The sequence below is a fragment of the Leptonychotes weddellii genome, chromosome 6 (assembly GCF_054177405.1).
Source record: "Leptonychotes weddellii isolate Sample4059 chromosome 6, ASM5417740v2, whole genome shotgun sequence".
NCBI classification, from domain to species: Eukaryota; Metazoa; Chordata; class Mammalia; order Carnivora; family Phocidae; genus Leptonychotes; species Leptonychotes weddellii.
The window spans coordinates 333,594-358,946 of NC_138374.1; the positions used below are offsets into that span (position 1 = coordinate 333,594).

The following is a 25,353-nucleotide window of genomic DNA, read 5'->3' on the forward strand; positions in this document are numbered from 1 at the left end:
GGCCCCCCAGAAGTTTGTACAATTTAATTTTTAACAATGGCTGTGTTTAACAAGTGCCTTGTAAATATTCTTGAAAGTCTAGCCCTGGACTCTCCCAAGCCAGCACGTATGCCCAGAGCTGTCCATGCAGAAGTCCCGCCCATCTTGGGATGACACCACCAGAGCCACGCCCTGCCACCTCCTGGGGAGGCACCTGCTAGGGGGATGCTGCCCAGGCCAGGAGAGCCAGGGCTCTGGATGTGACCCGCTGCTCTGGGGGAGGGTACCCTGCCTCCTTCCCCACTGCCAGGCTCTCGGGGCAGAAGGGGGGCTCCACTGGGGATGTGGGGGCAGGAAGCTGCAGGAAGGGATGGGGAGGGCCAGTTACCTTCTCAGTCACCAGTTCTTGCTCTGCAACCTCAGGAGCCAGAAAAAATGTGTCGTACGTGCCTAAGAGAGAAAAACCCAAGTTCTGAGCTCTCTTTTCAGCCTCGGGTGTTCGTGCTGGAGCAGCTCCTAAGGGTGACCCCACGTACGCACCATTGGCAGGGGGTGGGCTGAAGAGCACAGCCCCATCCTTGGCCACCAGCACAGAGTCCAGGCACAGGTAGGCTGCAAGAGAAGATGAGGGTCAGGGCAGCGGGACTCACTGTGGGAACCCTGTTCTCCCAGAAAACCCGCAGAGGTGTGCTCAGGGTAGGGCAGCCCCTCCCCTCAGCCCACAGACCCCCAGGGAGCACAGCCCAGGGGCCAGGGGCCAGGGGCCAGTGGCTGCTGCTCCTTCTTAGAGGCCCTGGCACACTGCCAGGTGGACAGGGCATGGGGGGCCCTCTGCGACGCCCCTCCTGCCCGCTCCTTGCACATCAAGCTGGAAATGGAAAGGAGATGAAGGAAGAGGATGGGGCACGGAGGTCACGGCCCAGCACTGAGAGCTGCCCCTCTGAGGGGTCCCGGAGGAGGCTGCACCCCAAAGGCCTGTGGGGGCAGCCAGATGGCAGCATTTCTCCTCATCGTCCCTCCCCAGGACGTGCTCACATCAAGGGCTGTGGGCCTGTCACGCTGTCCAGGGAGCTGCAAACCAGGGTAGTATCTAAAATCCCCTCCTCCCCCGGCCACTTTTGCCTCCTTGGGGACAATGTCGCCCCGTTGAGGGGATGTGGGCCATCCACACAGCTCCCACTTCACTCTACAGCAGGGCTGTCTGCCTCAAGGCCCACATTCCAAACACCTGCCCCCACTGCTGCCCCCAGACCCCTGTGGTCCTGAGACCAGAGCAAACACCTCCAGGGCACAGGGGCTCACAGTGGGGACCCAGCCACCTGGCCCCAGGCTGTCCCGTGGCCCACATGCGCGTGATGGAGGCCACGTGAGGCTCTTGGTCCTGGCCCTGGAACACATGGGGGGGGCAGGCTGAACATGGAACCGCAGGACAAAGCATCACCTGGGTGCTCGCTGTGAGTGCGCAGAGCGGTGAGACACGCGTGGGACAGAGCCCAGAGCTCATACTCCTTGAAGGGCCGGCCCAGCTGGTACAGGAGCTCCTGCAGGGAGACGCCCTGGGGGCAGAAGTCACATCCTAGTGAGAATGGTCCCTGGGGTCAGCTTGGCCCAGCCCACTGGGAAGGTGACAGGGCAGGAACCACTTCAAATAAGGGTGGGATGTGCCTCCTGCACAGCGCACTCCTGCCACGTGGGCTGGCAAAGTCCTCACATGGCCACGACGGGCTGGGAGGGCGGGAAGGAACCAGAACCCAGTGCACCTGGTGGAAATGTGGGGATAGCAGCATGGAGGCTCCTCAGGAATTGAACAGAGAATCACCATATGATCGGGTGACCCACCTCCAGGCTGAGCCTGAGGGCCTGATGCCGAGTGAAAGAAGCCAGACACGGAAGGACCAGCACTGCGTGCCCCACCTTCGTGAGGTCCCCGGGGCCGGCACAGTCAGAGACGGAGACGAGACGGCGGGCGCCGGGGCGGGGGAGGGGATGGGGAGCGAGCTTCCGTCCGGGAGGATGAGAGTCGTGGGGCCGGAGGGTGGGGCTCGCTGCACAACACGGTCAGCACCGACACTGCAGGAGGTCAATGGCTGGGGGCTTGGTGGGGGAGGGCTCATTTTATGGGACGTGTATTTTACTCTACCTCACCCTCACCGCCACACACAGAAATTTCCCAGAGTCAGAAGAACGCACTCAGCTGGAAGGTAGTTCTCCACTTAAAGGCCACGGGAAGAGCTAGGACCACAGCCACCACACTTGGGACATACAAGTGCACGCTTTAGGGAAGGTTCCCGAGGCACTGTCTCCACCTTGACCCCCCTCACGCCTGGGGTGCAGCAAGCCTGGCTGGAGGCCCATGATCCGGCCCTCCCCAAGCCTCCCGCTACATGTGCGGTTGGAGCAGCCTGCTTTGAAACCAGGACATGCTCTGCAGCAGAAGCCTGGGGGACCTGATCCCCAACAGGCTGTGCCTGGGGTGGGGGGGGTCTGGGTGGGCCCTGGTCTCATGAGGCCTCTGGGGCAGGGGAGCCTGGTGGTTAAGTAGCTGGGCTCCAGGTGAGCTCTGCCCCTCAGTGGCTGCCCACCCTCCAACAGAGTGCACGGCCACCCCATGCCTCAGTTTACCCATCTGGAAAGTGGGCTGTTGTAAGGCTGTTGGGTATGGGAAGGTGAGCCCAGTCCAGGGCTGGGGTGTGTGAGGTTTTCCTGCCTCAGTGGCTGGGACCTCTCTACACACAAGCCAGTATGGATCCAGGAGGCCAGCAGAGACCATATGAGCTGAGGTGTAGACACATGTGTGTGCACTGGGGTCTTCAAGATAGACATTTGTTTTAAAGTAACCAGAGTTTTGGGGTGTCTGGGTGGTGCAGTCGGTCAAGCGTCCGACTCCTGATTTCGGCTCAGGTCATGATCCCAGGGTCATGAGATCGAGCCCCACGTCAGGCTCCCTGCTCAGCATGGAGCAGGCATCACGTCCAGCGTGAAGCCCAATGCGGAGACTGAACTCACGACCTTGAGACCAAGACCTGAGCTCAGACCCAGAGTCAGATGCTCAACCAACTGTGCCACTGAGGTGCCCCAGTTCCTGACCTTTAAGATCATCAGCGGAAGAAGACGCTGCAGCCCCTGAGCATGAGGGCTGGGGAACAGAGCCGCAGAGGTAACCCTGCTGGCCTGGGGCTGCCGGGCCTCCTCCTGGGAAGACTGCTCCCTGCACGCATCGTTTGGCAAGAACATTAACCCCGAAGCAGGGGTGTGCCTCCTTCAGTGAATGCGTGGGGTGCTACATGCGGGTGAAGCCAGGGGAGGCCTGAGTGTGTGGGGGTGCTCTCTGGGATCCCCCACCTCCGGGGGGGGCTGCAGGAGAGGCTCTGGCCTGGGGCCACACCTGCGGCTACAGCAGGCTGTCCTCACAGCTTCCTTCAGAAACAGGCAGCTTACTTAAAACTTGTAAATTACTGAGCAGGAGTGAAGGCTGAGACTCCCTTCCTTGCGGTAGACCAGCAGCACTGCGTGTGAGACCACAGACAGGAGGGTGTGTGCGCATGCAGGGCCCCTTCCCGGCCACGTGGGACGGAAACCGCGATCACCCACCTGCTCTCCTGCTGCACTAGCCGGCTCCCCAGCTCTGTCGGGAGTCCCCTCATCAGCCCTGGAAGTCCTGGGCTCTGGGCCTGCATCTCCGGGGTCCTCGGAGCGGGATGGGGTGCTTTCCTCCACAGGGCTCCAGCCCAGTGCCCCAGATACCCTGTCCCCGCTTCGGCTGGCATCTCCAGGTCCTCTCTGCTGGAGCTCGGGCTCCCGCTCTGGCCACAGTCTGGACTTGGGCTGTGACTTGTAGCTGGAAAGGCCATTTTTCCCATCTAGAAAGGCCTCCCTGGGGTCTGGAGGGAAGACTTCAGATTTGGGTGGCTGGTTTTTGGTGGGGGTCAGCGTCAGGCAGAGGGTACCGGCCTCAGGGCCGTCGGGCAGGAGCCTGGGGAATGTCTGCACCTTCCTCAGGCGGCTCCTCTCCAGGTCACCCAGGGGGCGCTGGGTGTCCAGGATGAGGCTGGCCAGCCGCTCTCCGTTTCTCACAGGGGCTGACAGCAGGGCCTTGGAGGGCAGAGCAGCAGACTGCTCCGGGCTGCCATGGGCTTCAGGGGCAGGGCGCTGGGGCAGGCACTCTGGGTCTGCAGCGCGGCCCCCCGGCTGTTTCCTGGGCCCCAGGCCTCCTGCAGCAGGTCTCCCGCTCCAGCCGCTCTCGGTGACATCTGGGCAAAAGCAAGGTGATTGCTGCAGGGGCAGCGGCTGGGGACCTGAGCCCGGGGTGGGCATCCCTAGCGACCCCACCCGTCACCAGAGGGGATGCGGGCACCTCTCCTGCACTCCTGGGTCCCCCTCTCCTCCCCTCAGTATCGGCCCAGAACCATCTTCATCTGCCTCCTTCATTGCATAACCCGGCTGATTCCAACTATTGAGGCTCCAAAGGCTCCTGGGCCCCCTCCATAGCCTGCACGGGCCCCCTCGGGGTCTTCCTAAGGTCACCCAAGCAGCTTGTCTAAAGAGCCTTTGCTTTCTAGTACAAGTACACAGATGATGTCCCCAAAGGAAGACACTGAGTCTGGCTGCCCAACCCCCCCACCGTCCTGGTGCACAATCTCGCACGCAGGTGTCTGTGATCTCCATGGAGGCCCCTCCTTGTGGCCTGCAGCCCCTCCCATTGTGACTGCTCTCTGCTGCACGGCAGGAGACGAGCCTCAGGCCTGTGGTTTCTCGGGTGGCGTGCTGGCAGGCCCTGCTGCCACAAGAGGCTCGTGCGGGCCGCCCCTGAGGGCCCTCCGGGCTTCTTGCTGCAGGCACAGTGCAAAGCAGATGCTGACATTTGCTCAAAACATGACCTGAGACCATGCCAGAGTCCCACCCGAGCCGGGAAAATCCCAGATGCTTCAGCAACAGCTTCTCTGGTGGAGAAGGAATGGGCCTGCCAGACACCACGTGGTGTCAGCAAACAGAAACGAACTGCGCAGTGTCCCCGTGTCCATGCACTGGCATGCTCACAGACCCGGACAGAGACCAGAGGTCTAAGACTTCTCACTTCCCAACACCCCCAGTGGCCCAGGTGTCTGCAAAGTGTGTGCAAGGTGACTGAGAGTGAGGGTGAATGTGTCAGTCTGTGAGCATGGCTGTAAAATGGGTTTGTATGTGCAGGAGAGTGCTATGTTTATGCACAAGTGTGCATGCGTGTGATGAGTGTGCATGTGTACAAGTAGGTGTGTATGACCTTGCATTTTCATGTATGCCTCTGTGACTATGAGCAAGTTAGTATAAACACGTGTGTGTCTGTGGGGGCACATGTGATCTGTTTGCATGTGTGCATGTGAGTGTGAGTGTTTACATGGTGAGTACAATGGCATGAACATGGGTGTGTCTGATCTGTGCTAAAGCTTGTGTATACTCACGTGCACATGTGAGTGGGTACGTGCATGCATGTGTATATGTGTGCATGACTACCTGTGTGTGCATGCGTGTGTGCAAGAACACGTGTGCACGTGCTTACCTTGAAATGCTCCAAAGGACTCAATGGAGAGCACCCTCCTCCCGATGGCCGAGAGGCTCCGGCACAGACGGCAGGAGGACGTGAAGAGCATCTTCTCTTCACACAATGCTATGATGCTCTGTAGACACGCGTGTGAGAGCTCAGACGGGAAAGCTCACCATGGAGGAAGCCCTGCCCTCCAAGAGCCCACCCCCCTCCATGTCTATTTTCTGGCATAAAAAAGCAGCGTATCCTGCGATTACAGAAAACCAGGCGATTCTGTTCAGCCCATGAAAATTATAAGCCAAACCTCTTTATCATAACAATGTATAATGAAAGGTCAAGTTCTTATTTAAGCAAAATGCAAGGCCACCAAATCCCAGGTGAGGAAGAGCCCATGGGACCGAGGGGAGAGCGGTGGGGCAGGAGGGCCCTGTGTGTGTGTGTGTATGTGTGTGTGTGTGTGTGTGCCTGGGGCACTGGGGCCGTGGGGGGGGTCTCAGGTCTTTGCCTTGGGGGTGACTTTGTACCTCGAGGTCAGGCCGGTCCCTAGGGTCTTCCGCCTGCATCTGGCTCAGCAACGCCTCCAGGTCTTGGCTCAGCCTGGGCTCCGGCTCGGGCTCAGTCACGTACTCAAGGGCTGCCTTCAGCGTGGCCCCCAGAGAGTAGATGTGAGCCTGCGGCACCCAAAAGACTGTCAGTGCCCGGGAGCACAGCTTCTCCCCACACGGTCTCTGCTCCTCTGGCCAGGAACACATGTTTTTGGGGACCCCTGCTCTTGACAGTCTGTGCCGGGACAGCCAAGCAGCACCTCCCCCGGCACGGTGACTGTGCTGGCACTAGGGCAGGGGCCCCGTGCTCGTGGGCGGGAGGTCTGCGCTGGCCTTGCTGCACTGACCCGTGCCCACCCCCCTGGCTTCCGGCTCACCCCAGCCCCGACCCAGCGTGTGCAGATGCTAGGATCCCCACCTGTGACGGCGGCCATGTCTCTGAAGGGCAGTCTTCTCTTTTCAAGTCTGCATTTCTCTGATTATGAATGAGACTGAGCATCTGTTCATTGCTATTCATGGTTCTAACTTTTCCTCTTTATGCCCATTCATGGGCTTTGCAACGTCACCACACTGTTTCCTGTTTGGGGCGCCCCCTTGGCATACTGAGGATTTGACTGCCGGTCTGTGTGCCACACATATGTTCTTTCCGTTTGTCACTTAGCTTTTGACGTAGTTCATGCATCTTTTGACATTCAAAAATTCTCATGTTTAATTTGTGAAATCAGACATTTTTTTCTTTAGCTCCTTCTTAGGAGGAACTTCCCTACCCCAAGATGATAAAAACAGCTTTCTTTTGTTTCCTCCAATATTTTTATAATTTTTACACATCCAGCTCTAATCCATTTGAAATTTGTCAACGTGCTGGCCATCTGTAGGGATCTGGGTTTGTTTCCCTCATAATGGAGAGCAGCACCCAGCAGCATTTAGAGAAGATCCCCCTCTGCTGCTGCCCGTCTGCTGGCTCCCCTGGGACCCTGGGTCCAGCTGGCCTCATCTCCTCTAATCCTCGTCTCCCCATGCGTCTGTCCTGTCTAGACCGTGCTATTTTAATTATAGTAGCGTCAGAGTGTATTTTCATATCCCGAGGACAGGTTGTCCCTTTTTTTCCCTCAAAAAGTTGGATCATTTTCACATTTATCAGGTTTTAAAAAACAAATATTAGTTCTCCCATTCCCATTCACAAAACAAACCAAAAATGGTCGCAATTTTATTGTAATTGCATTGACATTGCAGAATTTGGGAAGGATCAACTTCTTACAAAATAAAATGTTTAAGAAGTCACCAAGATGGCCAACAGGATGTCCCCAGAACCTGGCCCTCAAGAGCAATTCAGCCTCCACCCACAGCCAAGAGCACCTCCGTGGGGGCCGTGGGAGCCACTGCCTCATGCCAACGGACCTGGCGGGAGTCTCGCCCACCTGTGTGTCAGGTAACAGGCAGACAGACTTCTGTCCTGGCTGTGGGCCCTCCTGCTGGACTAGCCATGAGAAAAGGACTCAAATTTATAGGCTCAGACGTGAAAGAGGAGATGGTACAAGTAACACCAGAGAGGTATACAGGATCTTAAGAGACTAATAAGGATAACTGCACACCAACAAATTGGATAACCTAGAAAAAAATGGATAAATTCCTAGAAACATACAACCTATCAAGACTGAATCATGAAGAAATAGAAAATCTGAACAGACCATGAATAGTAAGGAGATTGAATCAGTAATCAAAGACCTCCTGACAAAGAAAAACCGAGGACCAGATGGTTTCTCTAGTGAATTCTACCAAACATTTAAAGAATTTTATACTAATCCTTCTTAAATCTTTCCAGAAAACTGAAGAGGAGGGAACACTTGCAAACTCATTTTGTGAGGCCAGCATTACTCTGATACCAAAGTTAGGTAAGGAACCAAAAGAAAACTATAGAGCAATATCCCTGATGATCACAGATGTAAAAGTTCTCAACAAAACACTAGCAAACTGAATTTAACATCACATCAAAAGGATCATACACCATGGTCAAGTGGGATTTATCCCTGGGATGCAAGGGTGATCCAACAACTGCAAATCAGTCAACGTGATGACTATATTAGTAGAATGAAGGACAAAAATCGTATAATCATCTCAATAGATGCAGAAAAAGCGTTGGACAAAATTCAGCATCTTTCATGATAAAAACTCTCAAGAGATTGGGTATAGAAGGAACACATCTCAACATGACAAAGGCCACATGTGACAAGCCTCCAGCCAACATCACTCTCAATGGTGACCAGGTGAGAACTTTTCCTCTAAGATAAGAATGAGACAAGGGTGCCCACTGTCCCCTCTCCTATCCAACACAGCACTGGAAGTCCCAGCCAGAGCAATCAAGCAAGAAAAAGAAATAAAATACATCCACATCAGAAGGGAAGAAGTAAAACTGTCTCCATCTGCAGACAATATGGTCTCACATATAGAAAATCTTAATGACTCTACCAAAACTCTGTTAGAACCAATCAACAAATTCAGTAAAGTTGCAGAACATAAAGGCAATATGAAGAAGTCAGCTATCTTTCTGTACCCTAACAATGAAATATAGGAAAAATAAGTAAAGAAAACAATCCCATTTACAATAGTATCAAAAACAAAAACTATAATTAGGAATAAATGTAACCAAGGAAGTGAAGTTTTGTACATTGAAAAGTTTAAGACTCTGGTGAAAGAAATTAAGGAAGACTCAAATACATGGGAAGATATCCTGTGCTCATGGACTGGAAGAATTAGTGTTGTTACAATGTCTATACCACCCAAAGTCATCTCTAGATTGAATGCAATCCCTATCAAAATTCCTGTGGCATTTTTCACAGATATAGAGAGAACAACCCTGAAATTCATATGGAACCACAAAAGACCCCTAAATAGCCAAAGCAATCCTGAGAAAGAAGAACAAAGCTGGAGGCACCACACATCCTGATTTCAAACTATTTCAAAGCTATAGTAATGCAAAGAGACGGTACTAGAATAAAAACAGACACATAGACCAACGGAACAGAATCGAGAGCCCAGAAATAAACTAATGTCTATACAATCAACCAGTATTTGACAAAGGAGCCAGTAATACTCAATGAGGAAAGGAAAGTCTCTTCAATAAATGGTGTTGGGAAAACTGGAAAAGAATGAAATTGGACTATCTTACACCACTTACAAAAATTAACTCAAAATGGACAAAAAACTTATAACATAAGACCCCAAACCATAACTCTCCTAGAAGAAAACATAGGAAAAAGCTCTAAGACATTAGCAGTGATATTTTGGATGTGACACCAAAAGCACAAGCAACAAAAGAAAAAACAAATAAGTGGGAAAAACATCAACTGCCAAACTTCTGCACAGCAGAGGAGACAGTCAACACAATGAAAAGGCAACCTATAGAATGGGAGAAAATATTTGCAAACCATCTGTCTCACAGGGAGTTAATATCCAAAATATATAAGGAACTCCTACAACTCAAGAGCAAAGAAACAATCTGATTAAAAAATGGGCAGAGGAACTGAACAGACATTTTCCCAAAGAAGACATCCAGATGGCCAACCAGACACATGAAAAGATGCTCAGCATCACTCATCATCAAGGAAATACAAATCAAAACCACAATGACATGTCACCTCACACCTGTCAATGGCTGTTATAAAAAAGACAAGAGATAATAAGTGAGGATGAGATAATGGTGAGGATGTGGAGCAAGGGGAACCCTCCTACACTGTTGGTGGGAATGCAACCTGGTGCAGCCACTCTGGAAAACAGCACGGAGGATCTCAAAAATAAAAAATAGAATTACCATACTATCCAGCAATTCCACTTCTGGGTACATATCCAAAGGAAATAAAATGAGGATCTCAAAGAGATATGTGTGCTCCCATGTTCACTGCAGCATTATTTACAGAAGCCAAGATGTGGAAGCAGCCTAAGTGTCTGTCTTTGGATGACTCGGTAAAGAAATACGGTCTAGAGATACAACAGAGTACGATTCAGCCACAAGAAAGGAGGGCCCTCGAGGGCATTATGCTGCGTGAAACAAGTCTGACAGAGAAAGACAAATACCGTATGATACTACTTCTGCATGGAATCTAAAAAAGCCGAACGCTCGGAAACTGTGGAGTGGAGGTTGCCAAGGGCTGGGGGTGGAGGAGACAGGGAGACGTTGGAGAAAAGACCCAGGGCTGCAGTTATGAAACGAGTGAGTTCCTGGCATCTAACGTGTGACTCAGTGACACGGTTAGCGATAATGTATTACATACTTCGAGGTTGTTGAGAGAGGAGATCCTAAGTGTTCTCACAACCAAAAGAAACAGCGATTGCACGATGGAGGTGTTAACTAACACTACTAGAAGTGGGAATCATCCTGCAAAACACAAACGTATCAAATCATTAGTTTGTGCACAAACTCACACCATGTGATAGGTCAGTTACGTCTCTGAAGAGGTGGGGTGACGCTCAGGTGCAGGGACGGGTCTGTCTCCTCATCTTCTTGTGTCTTGTTTTCTCATCTTTAGAGAAGTGGTTCACTTTACATTTCTAGCCCTCCTGCTATATTTACTCCAGACTTTCTATAGTTATTGCTATTATAAATGAAACATTTTCCATTTCATCTCTAACCAGTAATTACCAACACAAAAAGAAGCTACTTATTTTTTGGGATGTATCTTGTTTTCAGCTGGCCTCTGAAGTCTCTTATTCTATCATTTTCCACTGAAGTCTCTTAGATTTCAGGCCCACAAGCTTGTCATCCACAGACAAAGCAATCCTGCCACCCGAACTCCTACACCACTCAGTGTTGGTGGGCCCATGTACATGGTTGAGCTGCACTGGTGACCCCTGAATCCATCCACTCTTTCCATGCCCAAAGCTGGGTCCCTGGGCCACTACCCCACATCTCACAGAAGACATTGGAACCCCCAGCCCTGGTCTCCATGTGGAGGGCAGCCTGCCCTCCCTTCTCACACACTGACCATGCCGATCACACCCCAGGTCCCCTGCCTGGGTCCCCACATAGCCAATATCCAGGGCTTCCTGAAGAGGCCAAACTTAAGTCAAGCTGCTGCATGGACTCAGGGCAGATGTCTTGTTTTAGGGACCCTGCTGGCTGCGGATTCTTGGGGTGGAAGGAAAGGCAAACCCTATGAGCCACCACCTATAGGGCTCCAGCCAGGACTATGAGCTGCGAGTCTGTGGTGAGCACTGCCCTATCCCCCAGTCACAGTCCTGGGAATAAAACCTGGCTCTATACCTGCAAGGTCAGGGTATCTGCTTCTGCCCTCTACTACCTTTATTTCCCTCCAGGAACAATGGCACCCATCTATCCAATCACTGGACTAGCTACTCATCCATCTATCTACCCACTCACACATCCATGGACCCACCCACCCATCCATCCATCCACCCATCCATCCATCCATCCATCCATCCATCTATCCATCCATCCATCCAACCATCCATCTATCCATCCATCCAACCATCCAACCATCCATCTACCCACTCACCCTCACATCCATCCATCCATCCATCCAACCATCCATCTATCCATCCATCCATCCAACCATCCATCTATCCATCCATCCAACCATCCATCTACCCACCCACCCACACATCCATCCATCCATCCATCCATCCAACCATCCATCTATCCATCCATCCATCCAACCATCCATCTATCCATCCACCCACACATCCATCATTCCATCTTTTAGTTTGACAGTAACTCAACAAATATACTTCTCATTGGTTGTTGGATGATGCTGTTCATGATGTGTTAGCCATGATGTATCAGCACCTTTGCCACTCAAGGCCTTTGCACATTCCCTTCTGTCTTGGGAAGTCCTCCCTGGTCTTGATCTGGTGAACCCTACTCACACTTTAGGTTCCAACCTGAACATCACTTTCTCAGAATGGCCTCCAGGGAATTTTGAGCTGGATGAGGACCCTGTCATCTCCTTGAAAGGCCCCATTCTCCTCTCTCAGGACGCAGCCCACTGCCCACATCAAGTCTGTCCCCTGTGAAGACCAAGATCCCCACGAGGCAGGAGCCCATCTGCTCTGTTCACTGTGAGGCCTGACACACATGTCTGTGGACGAGTGACAGTGGACAGTAATGGTGGGTGGTGGGTGTCGAGGTCGTCCTGGCTGGGCTCCACTGGAGCCCGAACATGCTCATGGTGACCAGGTTCAGAAAAGAGTCCTGTGAGGGTCTGGGGCTTGCTTGGGGCAGGGCTTGAATGCTGGCCATGGTCATAGTTTTAGCTTTTGGAAACTAGCCCATCTCTGGGGTTTCCTGGGCAAGGGTTGGGACGTACAGGGGATGGTCCCAGGAGGGCCAGCTGCCATGCATCTGGGGATTGGGGGAGCCTGAGACATCATCCCAGCAGTGGGTGGGGTGGTGGGCAGGGTCACAAGGGGGAATTCTGTGTGAGGACTAGAGGGCTCAGGAAAACTGCTCCCTATCTTTGTCCTCTCTGTAGGGAGGACAGTGGGCTCAGTCTTGACATGGCCAGCAAGCACGACCCAACACGCTGCACCCTTGCCACAGTCCAGAGACCCCGAGGTCGGGGCCGGAGGCGGCCTGGTCGACAGCAGCAGGGCCTGACCCTGCTGGGAGTGGCACCAAGAAGGTGCATTTGCCACCGTGGTCCTCGTGGGCAGGGGGTTGTGGCCCCAGGTTGCAGGCAGGAATGGGCACCTGGGCAGACGTGGTAAGTCCACGTGACATGTGCAACTACTCCTGGGGTCTCCACAATGCAGCACTTAGGGGGGAACTTAGCCCCAGGAACAGACACTGGAATGAAGCTTGTCCAAGAGTAGAACAGAGACCCTGGAATCACAGGCCTGATGGGGGTTGCGTGCAAACACTGGGCCCAAGGCGGCAGTGCACACCGGCAGGCCCTTTTCACGCGTCGGGTAAGAAGGACTTGCTTGCTCTGTGGGTGGAAAACCAGAGAAAATCACCTATCACCCACTGGGAATTAAGGCAACTCAGAAAACAAGACTTTATCGTAGGACAATTCCAGAGATGTGAAGCATTAAAGACTTGGGAGCCCCCATCTGCCGCTGTGGACAGGCTGGAGTGTGGACCCCGTCATGGCCCCGCCTGGCTCCGTGCCCTGCAGGGTGCTGGCATGCTCTGCTTCCTGCTCTGGATGCTGGATTAGGGTGCTCAGTCTGTGAAAGCTCGTCGAGCTGCATGCCTGTGACGTGTGTGTGTCTCGGTATGTGTTTCATATCTCAATAAAAAGTCAGGAAAAACTCAACCCATTCCTGTTGCTAAACAACTCAGGCTAAGAAGAAACCCCAGTGGGAATAAAAGAAATACTTAGAGGAAGAGGGAACTACAAATGCTACCTGGCAAAACTCACAGGATGCAGCAAAACCCGTGTTTCGAGGGAAATTCATGGCCTTGGATATAAATGTTCACGTTACAAAGGAAGAAAGACCGAAGACAGGGGAGCTGAGTGTCTGACTCACAGTAGAACAGCAGAGAAGGAACGCTTGCCACACTCAAAACAAGGAAAAGAAAATGAAAAGTACCAGCAGAATCAGTGGGAAAAGAAAACAAAGAGACATCAGGAAAGATCATGTGGTACGAAGTGGGGTCTTTGAAAAAACTAACCAAATAAATACCCACTGGTGAGACTGACAAGTGAAGGAAAGAGAATTTAAGTCCTCCAACGTTCCACAGACAGTGCAGTGATCAACAAGGGACACTGCAACCAATTGCCAACAACTGAAAAAACAAGTAAAAATGGATAAACTTCAGAAATATATAGTTTACCAGAGACCTTTCAATGAGAAATACAAAACAGATAATCCTGTAACTATTAAAACTTGAGCAGCAAAAAAAAGATTTCCCTCCAAGGAGACAAGTGTCCTGATGAGTAAGTGTGACCGGACCTTGGACACGGAGCGCCCCGTTGTTACATAAACTCTTACAGGCAGAGGAAGGGGCGCCCGCACAGCCTGGGACAGTCCTGCCCCCAACATGGTCAGAAACAGCACAAAACGCCAAAGTAGGCATCTGTAGATTGAACGTGACAGTGTATTAAAAAGATAAGACACCTGGCCACTTTAGGTTTTCTAAGCAAGAAGGACTGAATTAACATTAGAAAATAAGTACGTAAATATTAAAAATCTTAATGGCCATTTCAAAGGATGCAGAAGCACTTTCATAAAACCCAAGGTACGTTCACGGTAGAGCATGATGACCGGCAGAGAGGGCCTTGTGTAGCAAATACGTCCTGGCTGAGGGCGGGGAGAGAAACGCTGCTTTCAGAGCCCGTGTCCCCGAGCAGGAGGTGCGCTGGCCACACCACGCGGCTGGCGACGTGAGCAGCTTTGTGACACACAGCAAGACGAGGAATGGAAACGTGACGCAAAACCTCCGCCCGGGCCGGTGATCTGATCAGTTAGATAGAAAAACTAAAGAACCTGTAAGTTATGGGAAATAACAAAAGAATTCAGCACGATGGCTGGACAGAAGATTAAGATATTAAAGTGAATTGTGTTCTGTAGACCAGCAACAAACAAGCAGAAAAATGCAATCACAAAGATGACCTCCAAGTTAGAATGTAAGCAGAAAATACCAAATTCCTGAGAATCAACTAATAAAGGGTATCCCAGACTCCTACAGGAAACAGTACTCAATGTTACTGAGGCGTTGACTAAGTGAGGAGGTAAAAGGGTTTATGCAGAAGACCCTATATTATAAAGATTGCCTCCTCCCCAAAGGGATTGATAGATTCAGTGCCATTCCAGTCAAAATGCCAACAGCTTTTCGTGGAACTGGATAACTCATTCTAACACTTATGTGCAAGAACAGAGGGCCAAGAATAGTGAGAACACTTCTGAGGAAGGACAGGAGCGGGCGTCCTCCCCGAGAGGACGGGCCCACTCTGCTGTCGGGCCTGCTGTGTGTGCACCTGCGGCCAGCATCCGTGGGAATGCGTATCCACACGGAAAGGGAGGAAACTTGGTCCTTACCTCACACTACCGAGAAAAGTCATCTTCAAGCAATTCGAATGTGAAGAACAAAATTTTTAAATTCCTGGTAGAAGATATCAGCAAACCTCCACTAGACTTTGGAGTTGGGAAGGTCTCTTAAGGTACAAAAAATACTAACAAAGAAAACATGAATAAACTTGACTCCATTAAACTGGAGAGACCTCCTCCCTCATAGGAGGCCCTTTAGTGGCCCTCCCGACAGTGTGGTTCCCAAGGCGGACGACCCTCAGCACGCCAGACCGACGCTCTTGTTCCAGCCGAGTGCACCCCGGACCTTCCAGAGGCTCTGCTCCGGGGACACCCCAACGGGGACCTCGCCAAGGGCGGAGCTGCCATGAAAACCAGCTGGCTTCCACAGAGCCCGACATTAAAGGGTGGGCAGATACTTGAAACAGCCCTACTCTTCTCACTGTGTTTTTGGGGAAAAATACTGTTATTTTTCATAAAAATATGTTGTGTATTAACATGCAACGGCTTATAATTGCTTTTAAATGAACTCATAGGTAAGCATTTTGCAGGTGTCTCAGTTTAAGCTGTAACACACACTGGTAGGCTTGACCTGCACCACGGAAAGCTCTCTGGCTACTCAGTCATTTTCAGGAGTGTGAAGGGTCCTGAGAACCGCTCGCCGTCTTACGGAGAGCGTGAAGACACATCGCAGAGGAGACATTGCCATCCTGACAAAATGGGTGGAAATATATAAAGAAAAGCGTAACGACTGCATGGAAAATGGGCCTTCTCAGCCACATGGAGCTGGGGGCCCGTGGCACCTGCTGGCGGGAGCACACTCTGGTGCAGCCACTGTTGGAGACCGTGGAACACCGCCTGCCCCGCTGTGTGGCCGTCCCGTGGCCAGGTCCACACCTGGGAGGAGCTCCTGCCCAGATCCACCAAGGCTGTGCAGGGCGGCACAATGCTCCCATGAGCCGTGGGCTACACGTGACCTCCCGCTGGGTTCAGGCGCATCGTCCAGAAACACGTAAGAGACAGTTCCAGAAGATAACGTGTAGCGACACTCTTCTTCGAATGTGAAAACCAGCACACACCAAACAACACTGCTTTTAGGAACAGCCCAGCGGCACGGAGGCGGGCGGCACTGGGAGAACGTTCGTTATTGCAGGGCTTTAGTTTCTTGTTGGTTCTGGTGTTAAACATGCAGGTAAACTAAGGAAGTCTGTGCATGGACCAGGGCTGGGAGCTGCCCCAAGCCAAAGGCCACCTGGGCTCTGGTTCTGGCCCCCGAGGTCCAGGGAATCAGAGAGACCCGATCCACCAGCGACCCAGGGCCCTGCGGTCCTGCCTGCCACTGGAGCGTGGACGAGGGCCTCTCAGGGGAAGGGGCTGGTTGCTAGTTTCAGGTAAAGTAAAGTAGAGCAGAGGAGGAGCCAATCCCAAAACTCTTATTTTGGGGTTAAAATTTAACCTAACGTCACTAAGCTAATGGGTTTTCCCTGAAATTTTTGAGTTTGTAATTACTCGTTAACGATTGATTTTTCTCCGCCCACCTCAGACTGCAGGCTCCACGGAGATGGGAGCTGTGAACGGCGATCTGGGGGAGCCCAGCGCGGCACTCAGGGGAGAGTGCCACCACCCCATTCTTGGTGCCCCTAGCCACGCTCCCCAGCATGCACACAGGGGTGCCCAGGGGGTGGTGACCTGAGCCCAGAGCGAGGTAGCGCGGCTGCCTCGGGGTATCGCCCACAGGCCACGTGTCTCTGCCGGGTGTTGCCATCCCACTGCCCCGCTCTTTCCCTCGGAGACGCTGTGCTTCCCCCCCAGCCACCACTAGCAACTTCAGGCCCTTTGAACACGTGAAATACAGTGATGTTCACACCCGGGAAACATACTCGACAAATATAATGACAAGCACGTGTCCACACACCAAGCGGCCACTGGAGCTTACGGTGCCGCTGGGGACCCCGAGTCTGACAAAGGTGGGGGTGCGCCGAAGGCAGCCCCCCGAGCCCAGCCCGTGCCCTGCACGCAGGTGCCCCCGCCTGCTGCCACCCACCTCGAAGGTGTTCCCGGTCACATCGAACTCGGGGGGCACAAAGGCGCCCTCGGGGTCATCTGGGGAAGGAAAAGAGAAGGCCTCTGATCACACACGCACAAGGCCCAATGGCGAGGAGGAAGCCAGGCGGGCAGGAGCTGTGGCCTCCCGCTCCCCAGGGGCCCCTTCCGTCCTGGCGTCCCAGGGGCCTGGGTCAGAGGAAACAGTGCTTGAACAGGAAGACCTCGTTCTTCACGGGAAGCCCGGGGAAGCCGTCCAAGGAGGAAGGAGAAGGGTTTTCCCGGCCTCCCAGAGAAGGGGACTGAAGGAGCCAGTTGGGGAAAGTCGGGCTGTCCGCTCCGGCCCTCCCTGGAGCAGGGGAGGGGCTGCGGGAACCCTGGAGGCTGGGCAGGCAGCGGGGGGCCCCCTGCGCTGGCCACCACGCCCTCGGCCTCACGCCCCACAACCATTCACCATGGGCCGGCGGCTTCAGGGCCGGCGGGCCCCATGCGGGTCCCCTGCAGGAGCCGTGACACAGCCCGGGGGGGCCTCCCACCTCCTTCTCCCTCAGCGGTTCTTGGGGCTGGAGATCCCACCAGGGCAGCCGCTGCGATCCGGGGGGCCGGGGCGGGACCCTGTGTCCACCTTCTCCCCAAAGGCACCTTCTGCTGCCCCCGCCGCCGCCCCAGGCTCACCGCTGAGCTGCTCCATGAAGCACACGTTCCCGCTGGTGTTGAACGCCAGAGTGTCTGGTGTGATGCACAGGGTCTGGAAGATGGCCGCGTGGGCGACGCTCCTCATGGACAGGCTGCACTCCAGGCACACGGCCCACGCCTCCTGCTCGCTGAGGCCACTGTCCCGCAGCGACAGGATGTCGGCCAGGGATACGTTCTCCTGCCAAGATAGGCCGCAGCTGAGGCAGGTGTGGGGACAGACCCAGGCCGCAGCAGGCCCTCCTCGCCGGGAAAGGCCTGGTGCCACGGCGTCGAGACCGACTCGAGGGAAGCAGACAACGCGCAGCGGTGTTTCACTTTACGTCAGAAACGGGGTTGTGGGCAAAGGCTTTAAAAAAACCACCCAGAAAGTCACCCGCCCCACAGCCCCCTGGATGCCAGAAGCCACAGGGCATTTGGCAGAACGACCAGCGTGCTATTGGGAGCCGGTCCCGGCCCCGGGGGCCGGGACCTGGTTCTTTGTGCCAGAAATCGCGGCCTCCCACAGCCCCCGGGTCCAGCCGGGTTCCCCGCACCCCGACGCCCCGGCTCACACGTGGCTCGGTGGGCATGCTGACGGCCTTCACTTTTTTTAGGTTGTACGCAGGTGAGCAAGGCGTAGGCACCGGTGGAGATGAGTCAGTACGTACAGAAGCAGCGTGGTGCCCGCAACAGAGCAAACGTGGTGTGAGCCTACCACGGGACCACGTGACACACAGGAACGCCGGACACGACGGCGGAGCCGCGGCCCAGACCTGAGCTCCGGGCCGTGCACACAGAGGACCCGAAGTCACCGTGGTCCCTCCTGCGCAGCCAGATCCCAGGCCTCCCCGTGCTGGGTTCCCCCTTTGGATGTGACCGAGCTCAGTGGTGACCGTGTCACCAACACGCACACACGCACCTGACACCCACACCCTCACACATCGTCGTGCGTGCACACACCTCCCCTGCGCGTGCACACATCCACGACTCTCACACGGTCACAGAGGCATGAACTCACACATGTCCGCACTCCACACACACTCGTACGACGAGTTCATGCACCCTCCGTGGTCGAGCCACACAGCCCACACGCATGCACACACACACTCACTACCCATACTTCCACTTAAATGCACAGTTGTGCAATCCCACACTCACACACGCCCCATACTGACTCACATACACTCCGTGTGTTCACACATATACACCCATACTCTCACACACACTTGTGCCCGAGTTTGGCACACACACATTCTCACACATCAGACACCTTGGATCTCCAGGCCCTAAGCTGGCCTGCTGTTCGATGCCCTAGCCACCTCTCTGTGCCCACGTGTCTGTGCTCCACAGGCCCGCACGGGGGGAGCCGGAGCCTGCAGGGAGCACGCAGGGGGGGTCAGGAGAGGGGGTGGAGAACAGGGGGAGCAGGGGAGATGGTGCAGAAGACTGAGCTCCCTCCTGTCTCCAGCCTCAGCCGCCCCACCCCTCCCAGCACATAGGACTGTTCTCCGAGTGCGGCCAAGCTGTCTGGTCATGAAAAGTCTCCTAGCTCCTGCCCTCGAATTTCCCCCACCTGCATTGCAAGGGATCCCCACAACTACAGGCAAAGGGGACAAGGAGCGGAAGGAAGGAAGGAAGGAAAGAAAGGGAGAGAGAGAGAAAATAAATCAGGGAGTGGTTCCCGTGGGCGTCTTGGCTAAGCCTCTGGGCTCAGCAGGGTGGGGTGATGGGAGGGGGACCCCGGGACTGGGCCTCCACATCACCCCCAGGCCCTTCTAGCTCTTTCTGTGGGGTAGATGGATGAGGGAAGCACAGCCCGTTGGAAGCTGGTTCAGGAAGAAGGGGCCACGGGGTTCATGCAGATGCAAGAGCAGAGAGCTGCCAGCCAGCTTCCAGAAATATGTGCACCCCTGTGGGGAAGGTGGTCTGGGAGTTTTAAAAGGAGAATGAGAGCATAAAGCAGATTAGACTGGGGTGTGGAGGGGGCTAGCAAACCCGGAAATCTCAATTTCCCCATCTCCCTGCCGTGTTCCTGAGGGTCACGGATAAAAGGTCTTTCTGATTTGGCTCAATCTAGGGGTCGCTATGCACCACCCTGGGACTCCCCAGGATGTGCCTGTGGGGCCCATTAAAGGGGTGTCTTGGGAGTGCGTGCATGCACACACACGTGCATGCACACACACGTGCACATATGCACACAGGCACACGCTAATAAACAACCCAGAGACCCTGTGGTTTTGTGCTATTTAGGAGAAGAAAGCTAGCCCACACTGTGAGTCTGAGCCAGCTTCCACTGCAGGGGCCTTGTTGACGCCCTGCTGGTGGCCGCCTCCCCCGGCCGCACGCGCCCGCTCACGCAGCTGTTGCCCCAGGTCCTGGAGGTTGTCTGTGGTTACGATCAGCCGTCCACCTGTGAACTCCTCTGTCCATGACCTGGGTCTGGCACCCGCCGCCCCTCTGTGGGAGCTCCCCAAGAGAAGGGAGCCCAGGCCAGGGGTGCCCACAGGGCATCTCACGGGGCATGGCTTCCTGTTCAAGGCCCCTCCCCACCGCCCTGTCCAGTGGAAGATGCCCCTGTGGGGGGAGCCCCAGTGCCTATTCACGGTGTGAGCATCTAAATGGGGGGACTGTCTGCGTGACTTCATAGAGCGAATCTGTGGGTCCTGAGTCATTGCTTCCGGTGCATGGCTGAAGCCCCGATTCACAGACAAGATGCTCTCGGCCCCTCTGAAACCCAGCTGTTCTGCCGGGAAGGCAGGATTCAGCTGGCGTGGTTCCAGGACAGAGCTGAGGTTTGCCACTGGCTCTCCTGGGCACACCAAGATTGGGGGGCGTCTCACCAAGTGCTGGGGGACCCTGAACCACGGACCCCATGGTCACCTGTCCTCTGGGACCTGATACCCGCCCTTCCAGTTCACCCTGGCTGGAGGAATGACCCTCGCTTGCCTGAAGCCGTGGCCCAAGGAGGGCGGACGGGATGAGACTTGGTAGTGGACCGGCAGGAACAAGGACGAGAGACCGGGAAGCCTGTACCTGCTGCTCAGACTTCCTCAGTCCATCTCCACCAGAATCCCAGGGACGCCCCCACCCCCTGGGCCACCCTGACACACGGGAGCCACGTGGGCATCCTGCACGTTGGTGCTCATCTCCGGGACCCCGGGGCTCTGAGTCTTGCTGCCAGGTCAGCCCTGCACGCCCCAGGGACACCACAGGGTCTGGGCAGGATGGACAAGAGCATCACTGGCTGAGGCAGACATTTCAGAAGGAGGTGACATGCTATGAATAGTAAAGTCGGCCCCAGCGCCCACTGATGCCTGTCTGTAGCCCCACCTCTGGGGCACCCACATGCCCACCACCCATGAGGGCCCGCGGCCAGACGCATCATGACTTCCCACACAGCAGCTGTCCCTGCCGCCGCCAACGCGGCCTGACCTTGTCACTGCTGGGCAGCCTCTGGTGGCTCTACCTTCTGAGTACCGACCTAGTCTTCTGTGCGGGGACCTGGGTCCAGGAACCCCACCCCTCTCTGTCCCTCAGCAAGGCGCTGCCTGGGTGGGATGTGGGGTAGGCCTGAGGGTGAGGGTCACCTAAGTCACGGTCTTTGCAGGACAGGAAAGAGTTGTCCTTCCCTAGGGATCCTGTAGGCTCAAGCTCTACTACCCTGTGAGGGCTGGGAGGAAGGGCACCCCTCAGGGCGGGCGGCTCCCCAGGGCAGCCCCTCATCAGCCAGTCCCTGGGTCTCAGAGGGCAGGGCTGGCTTCCCACCGGAAGACCCTTATCCAGTTATGGCAAAGTGTGCCCATCCAGGAGATTCTGTGCCTTGAAGACACCCCGCTGCCCTCCTTCAGAGACAGTGTGTGAGCCAGGGTTACACGGGGACCCACGGGGACCCACGGGGACCCACGGATCGCTCTTGCAGATTTCAAACATACTCTTAGATGTTAATGTTTTCAACCTTGGAGCATTCTAGTAGGAACTGCCAACACGAAACCCAGATCACTGCTGAGAACAGTTGTTGACAATCTCCGGGCCTGCCGGCAGGTTCCTTCAACCTACCAGACCCCCAGGCCTGGGAGGCTCTGCAGAGTACCCTGTTGGGGGTCTTACCCCTGGCCCTAAAGTGCCCCCCTCCAACTCATAACTATCACCCACCACGAAGCTCTCCTTGGCTTCCCAGTTGTCTGCAGCTCGGTGCTGTTTGGGTAGCAGCCTCACATGGACCCAGCAGGGCTCAGTGGGAGTATCTGCTTCCTCACAGGGCACCCCCGAGCTGTGGGCTACTCTCGGCGGCAACATGGACCCCACCCACCTCCAAATCCCTGGGCCCAGCCCGGCGCCCAGCCCACAAATGCCGGGGAGGTGCTCTCTGCATGTGGAAGGGATGAGAAGACTCCTTAAAACTCAGAAGAGTCTAGGGACCAGGAGACACACTGCCCCCGGGCCCAAACCAGCACACCATCTTCGTCTCCAAGCCTGCCCCTGTCCTTGTCCCCTGCAGGCCCCTGAAGGTGGCACCACCGGCCTCTGGGAGGCCCGGCACCCACCCCTCCTGCAGCCGCTGCTCTTCCTGATCCCTCATCCATGTCCTTTGCTGGTCCCCATGTAGGTTCACCACCTGCAGGAGGCCAGAGACTGGGCTGGGCGACAACCTCCAGGACCTGAGGCCCACTCACCACCTGCCCCAGAGGGTTTCCGGCTAAGAGAGTGCTCCGGGGCACGCACCCAGGGTGAAGCTGCTGGGACACAGGGAGCAGCCATCTTCCAGGCCACTATCAAATGCCAAGCTGCTTTCCAGAGAGGCTGTTCCACGCACACTCACTCCGGCAAGGGGGCGTCCGGTGCCAGGCCAGTCCCTGCCGACTCGGCCACTGCCCAGTTTTTATTCTTGCCAACTGGCACTTGAGAGGCCCTCACGGTGGGTGTCTTCGCATTCCTTGATGATGATGAAGTTGAGCATTTTTCATGTTTACCGGCCACTTGGATTTTCTCCGGGGTTACAACCAGAGAAACATTCCAAGGGGCTCCTGGGCAGGGGGGTAGGGTCCTGTGCCTTGACCTTGCTGTATGGGCTGTTGTTATGATCAGCGGTCAAACTGTGAACTACTCTGTCCACGTCCTGGGTCTGGCACCCGCCGTCCCTCTGTGGGAGCTGCCCTGTGTCTCCTCCGGCCTGGCCCTCTCCGGGGTTGCGGCAGCATGGCCCACCCTGGCTGGTGATGCAGCCTGGCTCCCCCTCATCTTACAGGACGGCTTTTCAGATGCAGCCTGGCTCTATAATATGCTGTAGCAGGCACGGTCACGTGTCTGATGGAGACCTAAAACCTTCAACGCCAACGGAGTGTGTGCAGGAAGCATCGAGTCTGGACCAGTGTGTTCGCAGGTACGGGACATCGGTCTGGCTCCAAGGCTCAAGCCTGGACAGGCTTCCAGTTTTATGGGAGCATACCCAAAGACAGCGTCTCTGTCTCCCAGAAAAGGTGGAGAAGTTCGAGGGGCCCATCCGCGCTTTCCCAGTGGATGCTGCTAATGCAGTGGCATCCCACGTCCCCTGGAGGCCTCGGTCATGGGACGATGGAAACCCCCAGCCCTATGCAGTGTGCACAGCTGGGGGGTTGCTCCGACCCAGAGGGGCATGAGGGAACCCCAACCCAGGGAAGGCACCAGTGCACACAGGAGTACAGACCATGGCAGGGACCCAGCTTTGGGTCTGGGTCCTGGCCCTGCTGTTCTGTTTATTTGGCACCAGCCGCTGACTCTGCACGGGGCACAAAGGAGGCCCTCAAAGTGTGGGGTGGCTGACACAACAAGGTTCTGTATGAAGAACCACATTCTACGTCTGCTTTGGATGGTGATTTTGGAGGTGAGTCTTCTAACGGATCCACTGAAATGTGTCCTCTGGGGGAGACTCTGACGGCTGTGAGCTGGGTGCACCCTTTCATTTTCCATCAAAGCCATGGAGATGCCCAAAGGCTTATTCATTCTCTTGCTTCTCCTCTCTGCAGCCTTGCCTCTTACCAAATCCAGGCCACCATGGCGGTGGCAGGTTGGCGGGGGAAGGGAACACCAGCCCTCAGGTACAGCCTCAGAGGCTCTTGGCCGGCCAGCCCCCCGCTTCCTACGGCAGACTCCACTGCCCAAGATGGTGCCTCCCCAGCATGAACTCCATCCTTATAGCCAGCTCTCCTCCAGAACCGGGGGGCAGGCAGAGGTGGAAGACCCTGGTGACTGCAGCTGCAGCCCCTATGCACCCCCTGACGTACTCCAGGAGGATGGTGGCCATGTCTAACTCTTGGCCGCCAGCCTTGCTCAGGTGGGTGTCGGAGGGTCTTCATCAGCACCAGGCTGGTTACAGCCCATCCCATGAATGGCTGCTCGATGCCAGCATTCCTCAGCTGTGAGCACAGAAGCCCGGAGACTGGGGCATTTGCCTGCTGGAGGCGCGGAAGGTTCTTCATCCACCCAGACCCCATAGCCTTGGGTCTTCCTGGGAGTGGCTGCATCCTCTGGGGTCACCTATCACATGGAGGGACCTGGCTTGTTCATTTGACCCCAAGCCACAGCCTGTGGGGTGTGCTAGGGAAGCCAGAGTTACAGGCAAATTGGTTCTGTGGGCACCTGTCCAGTGCATGACCAGAAGCTCCATGTGATGGAGGCTGCTGGTCCCTCTGAGCCTTGGGTAGGGGGATGCCTCAGGACTCAGGATCCTGAGTGGAGGCCCCTGTTGTCCTCTCTGTGCAGGAAGCAGCCCTCTGTTCTGGGGGGGCCTCCCAGACCTCCACCCCAGCTCCTGAACCTGCTGGCCGGATTGGGCTCTGCTGGCTGGTGCCTCCAGCTGACCTCCTAGGGTGCTGGCAAGGAAGAAAACAGCCATCCCCCTCCCTCCCCTCCTCCCCCTCACGATGCCCCAAACCACACTCATCCATCCAACATTTATAGTCAGGAGCCCCCCAGCCCCCCACCCCACAGGGCACCAACTTCTTCAGTGACCACCCACCCACTGCTGTCCCATGTGGCATTCCAGGGGGCCTGTCCTCTCCGAGCAAATGCTAAAGGACGGTGGCGGCTTGCTGAGAGCGGCTGCCAAGACCTGGGCCAGGGGCAGGAGACCTGGGGGGGCGGGGGCACCTTCCCCCGGACTCTCCCTAGAAGGTGGGGGAAGGCAGGACCCACCGCGGGCGCCGGGGCTCACCTCGTCCTCTGGCAGAGTGGGGAGCGGCTCGAAGTCGTAGCCCGCCAGGTCCTTGCCATCCTCCTCGTACAAATCCGCCGCGGCCGTGTCCATGGCCTGCATCCTGCTGGCGCGCCGGCGGCGCCTCGGACTGGCCAGCGCCGGGGGCCTCGCGCTCCAGCCGGCGCCCCTGCCCGCCGCGCCCGCCCGGCCTCGGCCTTCCCGCGGGCCCTGCGCCCGGCTCCGCGCGCCGCTCGGGCTCCGGCTCGGGCTCGGGTTCGGCTCCGGCTCGGGCTCGGGCTCGGCTCCGGCTCGGGCTCGGCTCCGGCTCGGGCTCGGGCTCCGGTTTGGGTTCCGGCTCCGGCTACGCGCGCCCGGCTGCCATGGCAACGTGCCCGCCCCCCGCGGCCCCGCCCTCGGCGTGCCGCCCGCGCGCC

General features: G+C 55.8%; 1 protein-coding gene across 1 annotated transcript in view; it reads right to left on the reverse strand.

Annotated features, from left to right (window-relative positions):
- The window catches only part of LOC115936563 (kinase non-catalytic C-lobe domain-containing protein 1-like), a 49,177-nt gene extending 24,111 nt beyond the window's left edge, over positions 1–25,066 (reverse strand). The window contains exons 1-9 of the mRNA XM_081823278.1: positions 24,938–25,066; positions 17,749–17,947; positions 17,075–17,133; positions 6,025–6,171; positions 5,516–5,633; positions 3,571–4,229; positions 1,421–1,535; positions 520–591; positions 368–429 (exon numbers count right to left, since the gene is read on the reverse strand). Coding sequence (XP_081679404.1) covers positions 368–429; positions 520–591; positions 1,421–1,535; positions 3,571–4,229; positions 5,516–5,633; positions 6,025–6,171; positions 17,075–17,133; positions 17,749–17,947; positions 24,938–25,039 — 1,533 coding nt within the window. The 5' untranslated portion in view covers positions 25,040–25,066. The remainder of the gene's footprint in view (positions 1–367; positions 430–519; positions 592–1,420; positions 1,536–3,570; positions 4,230–5,515; positions 5,634–6,024; positions 6,172–17,074; positions 17,134–17,748; positions 17,948–24,937) is intronic.
- Positions 25,067–25,353: the final 287 nt, after the last annotated feature.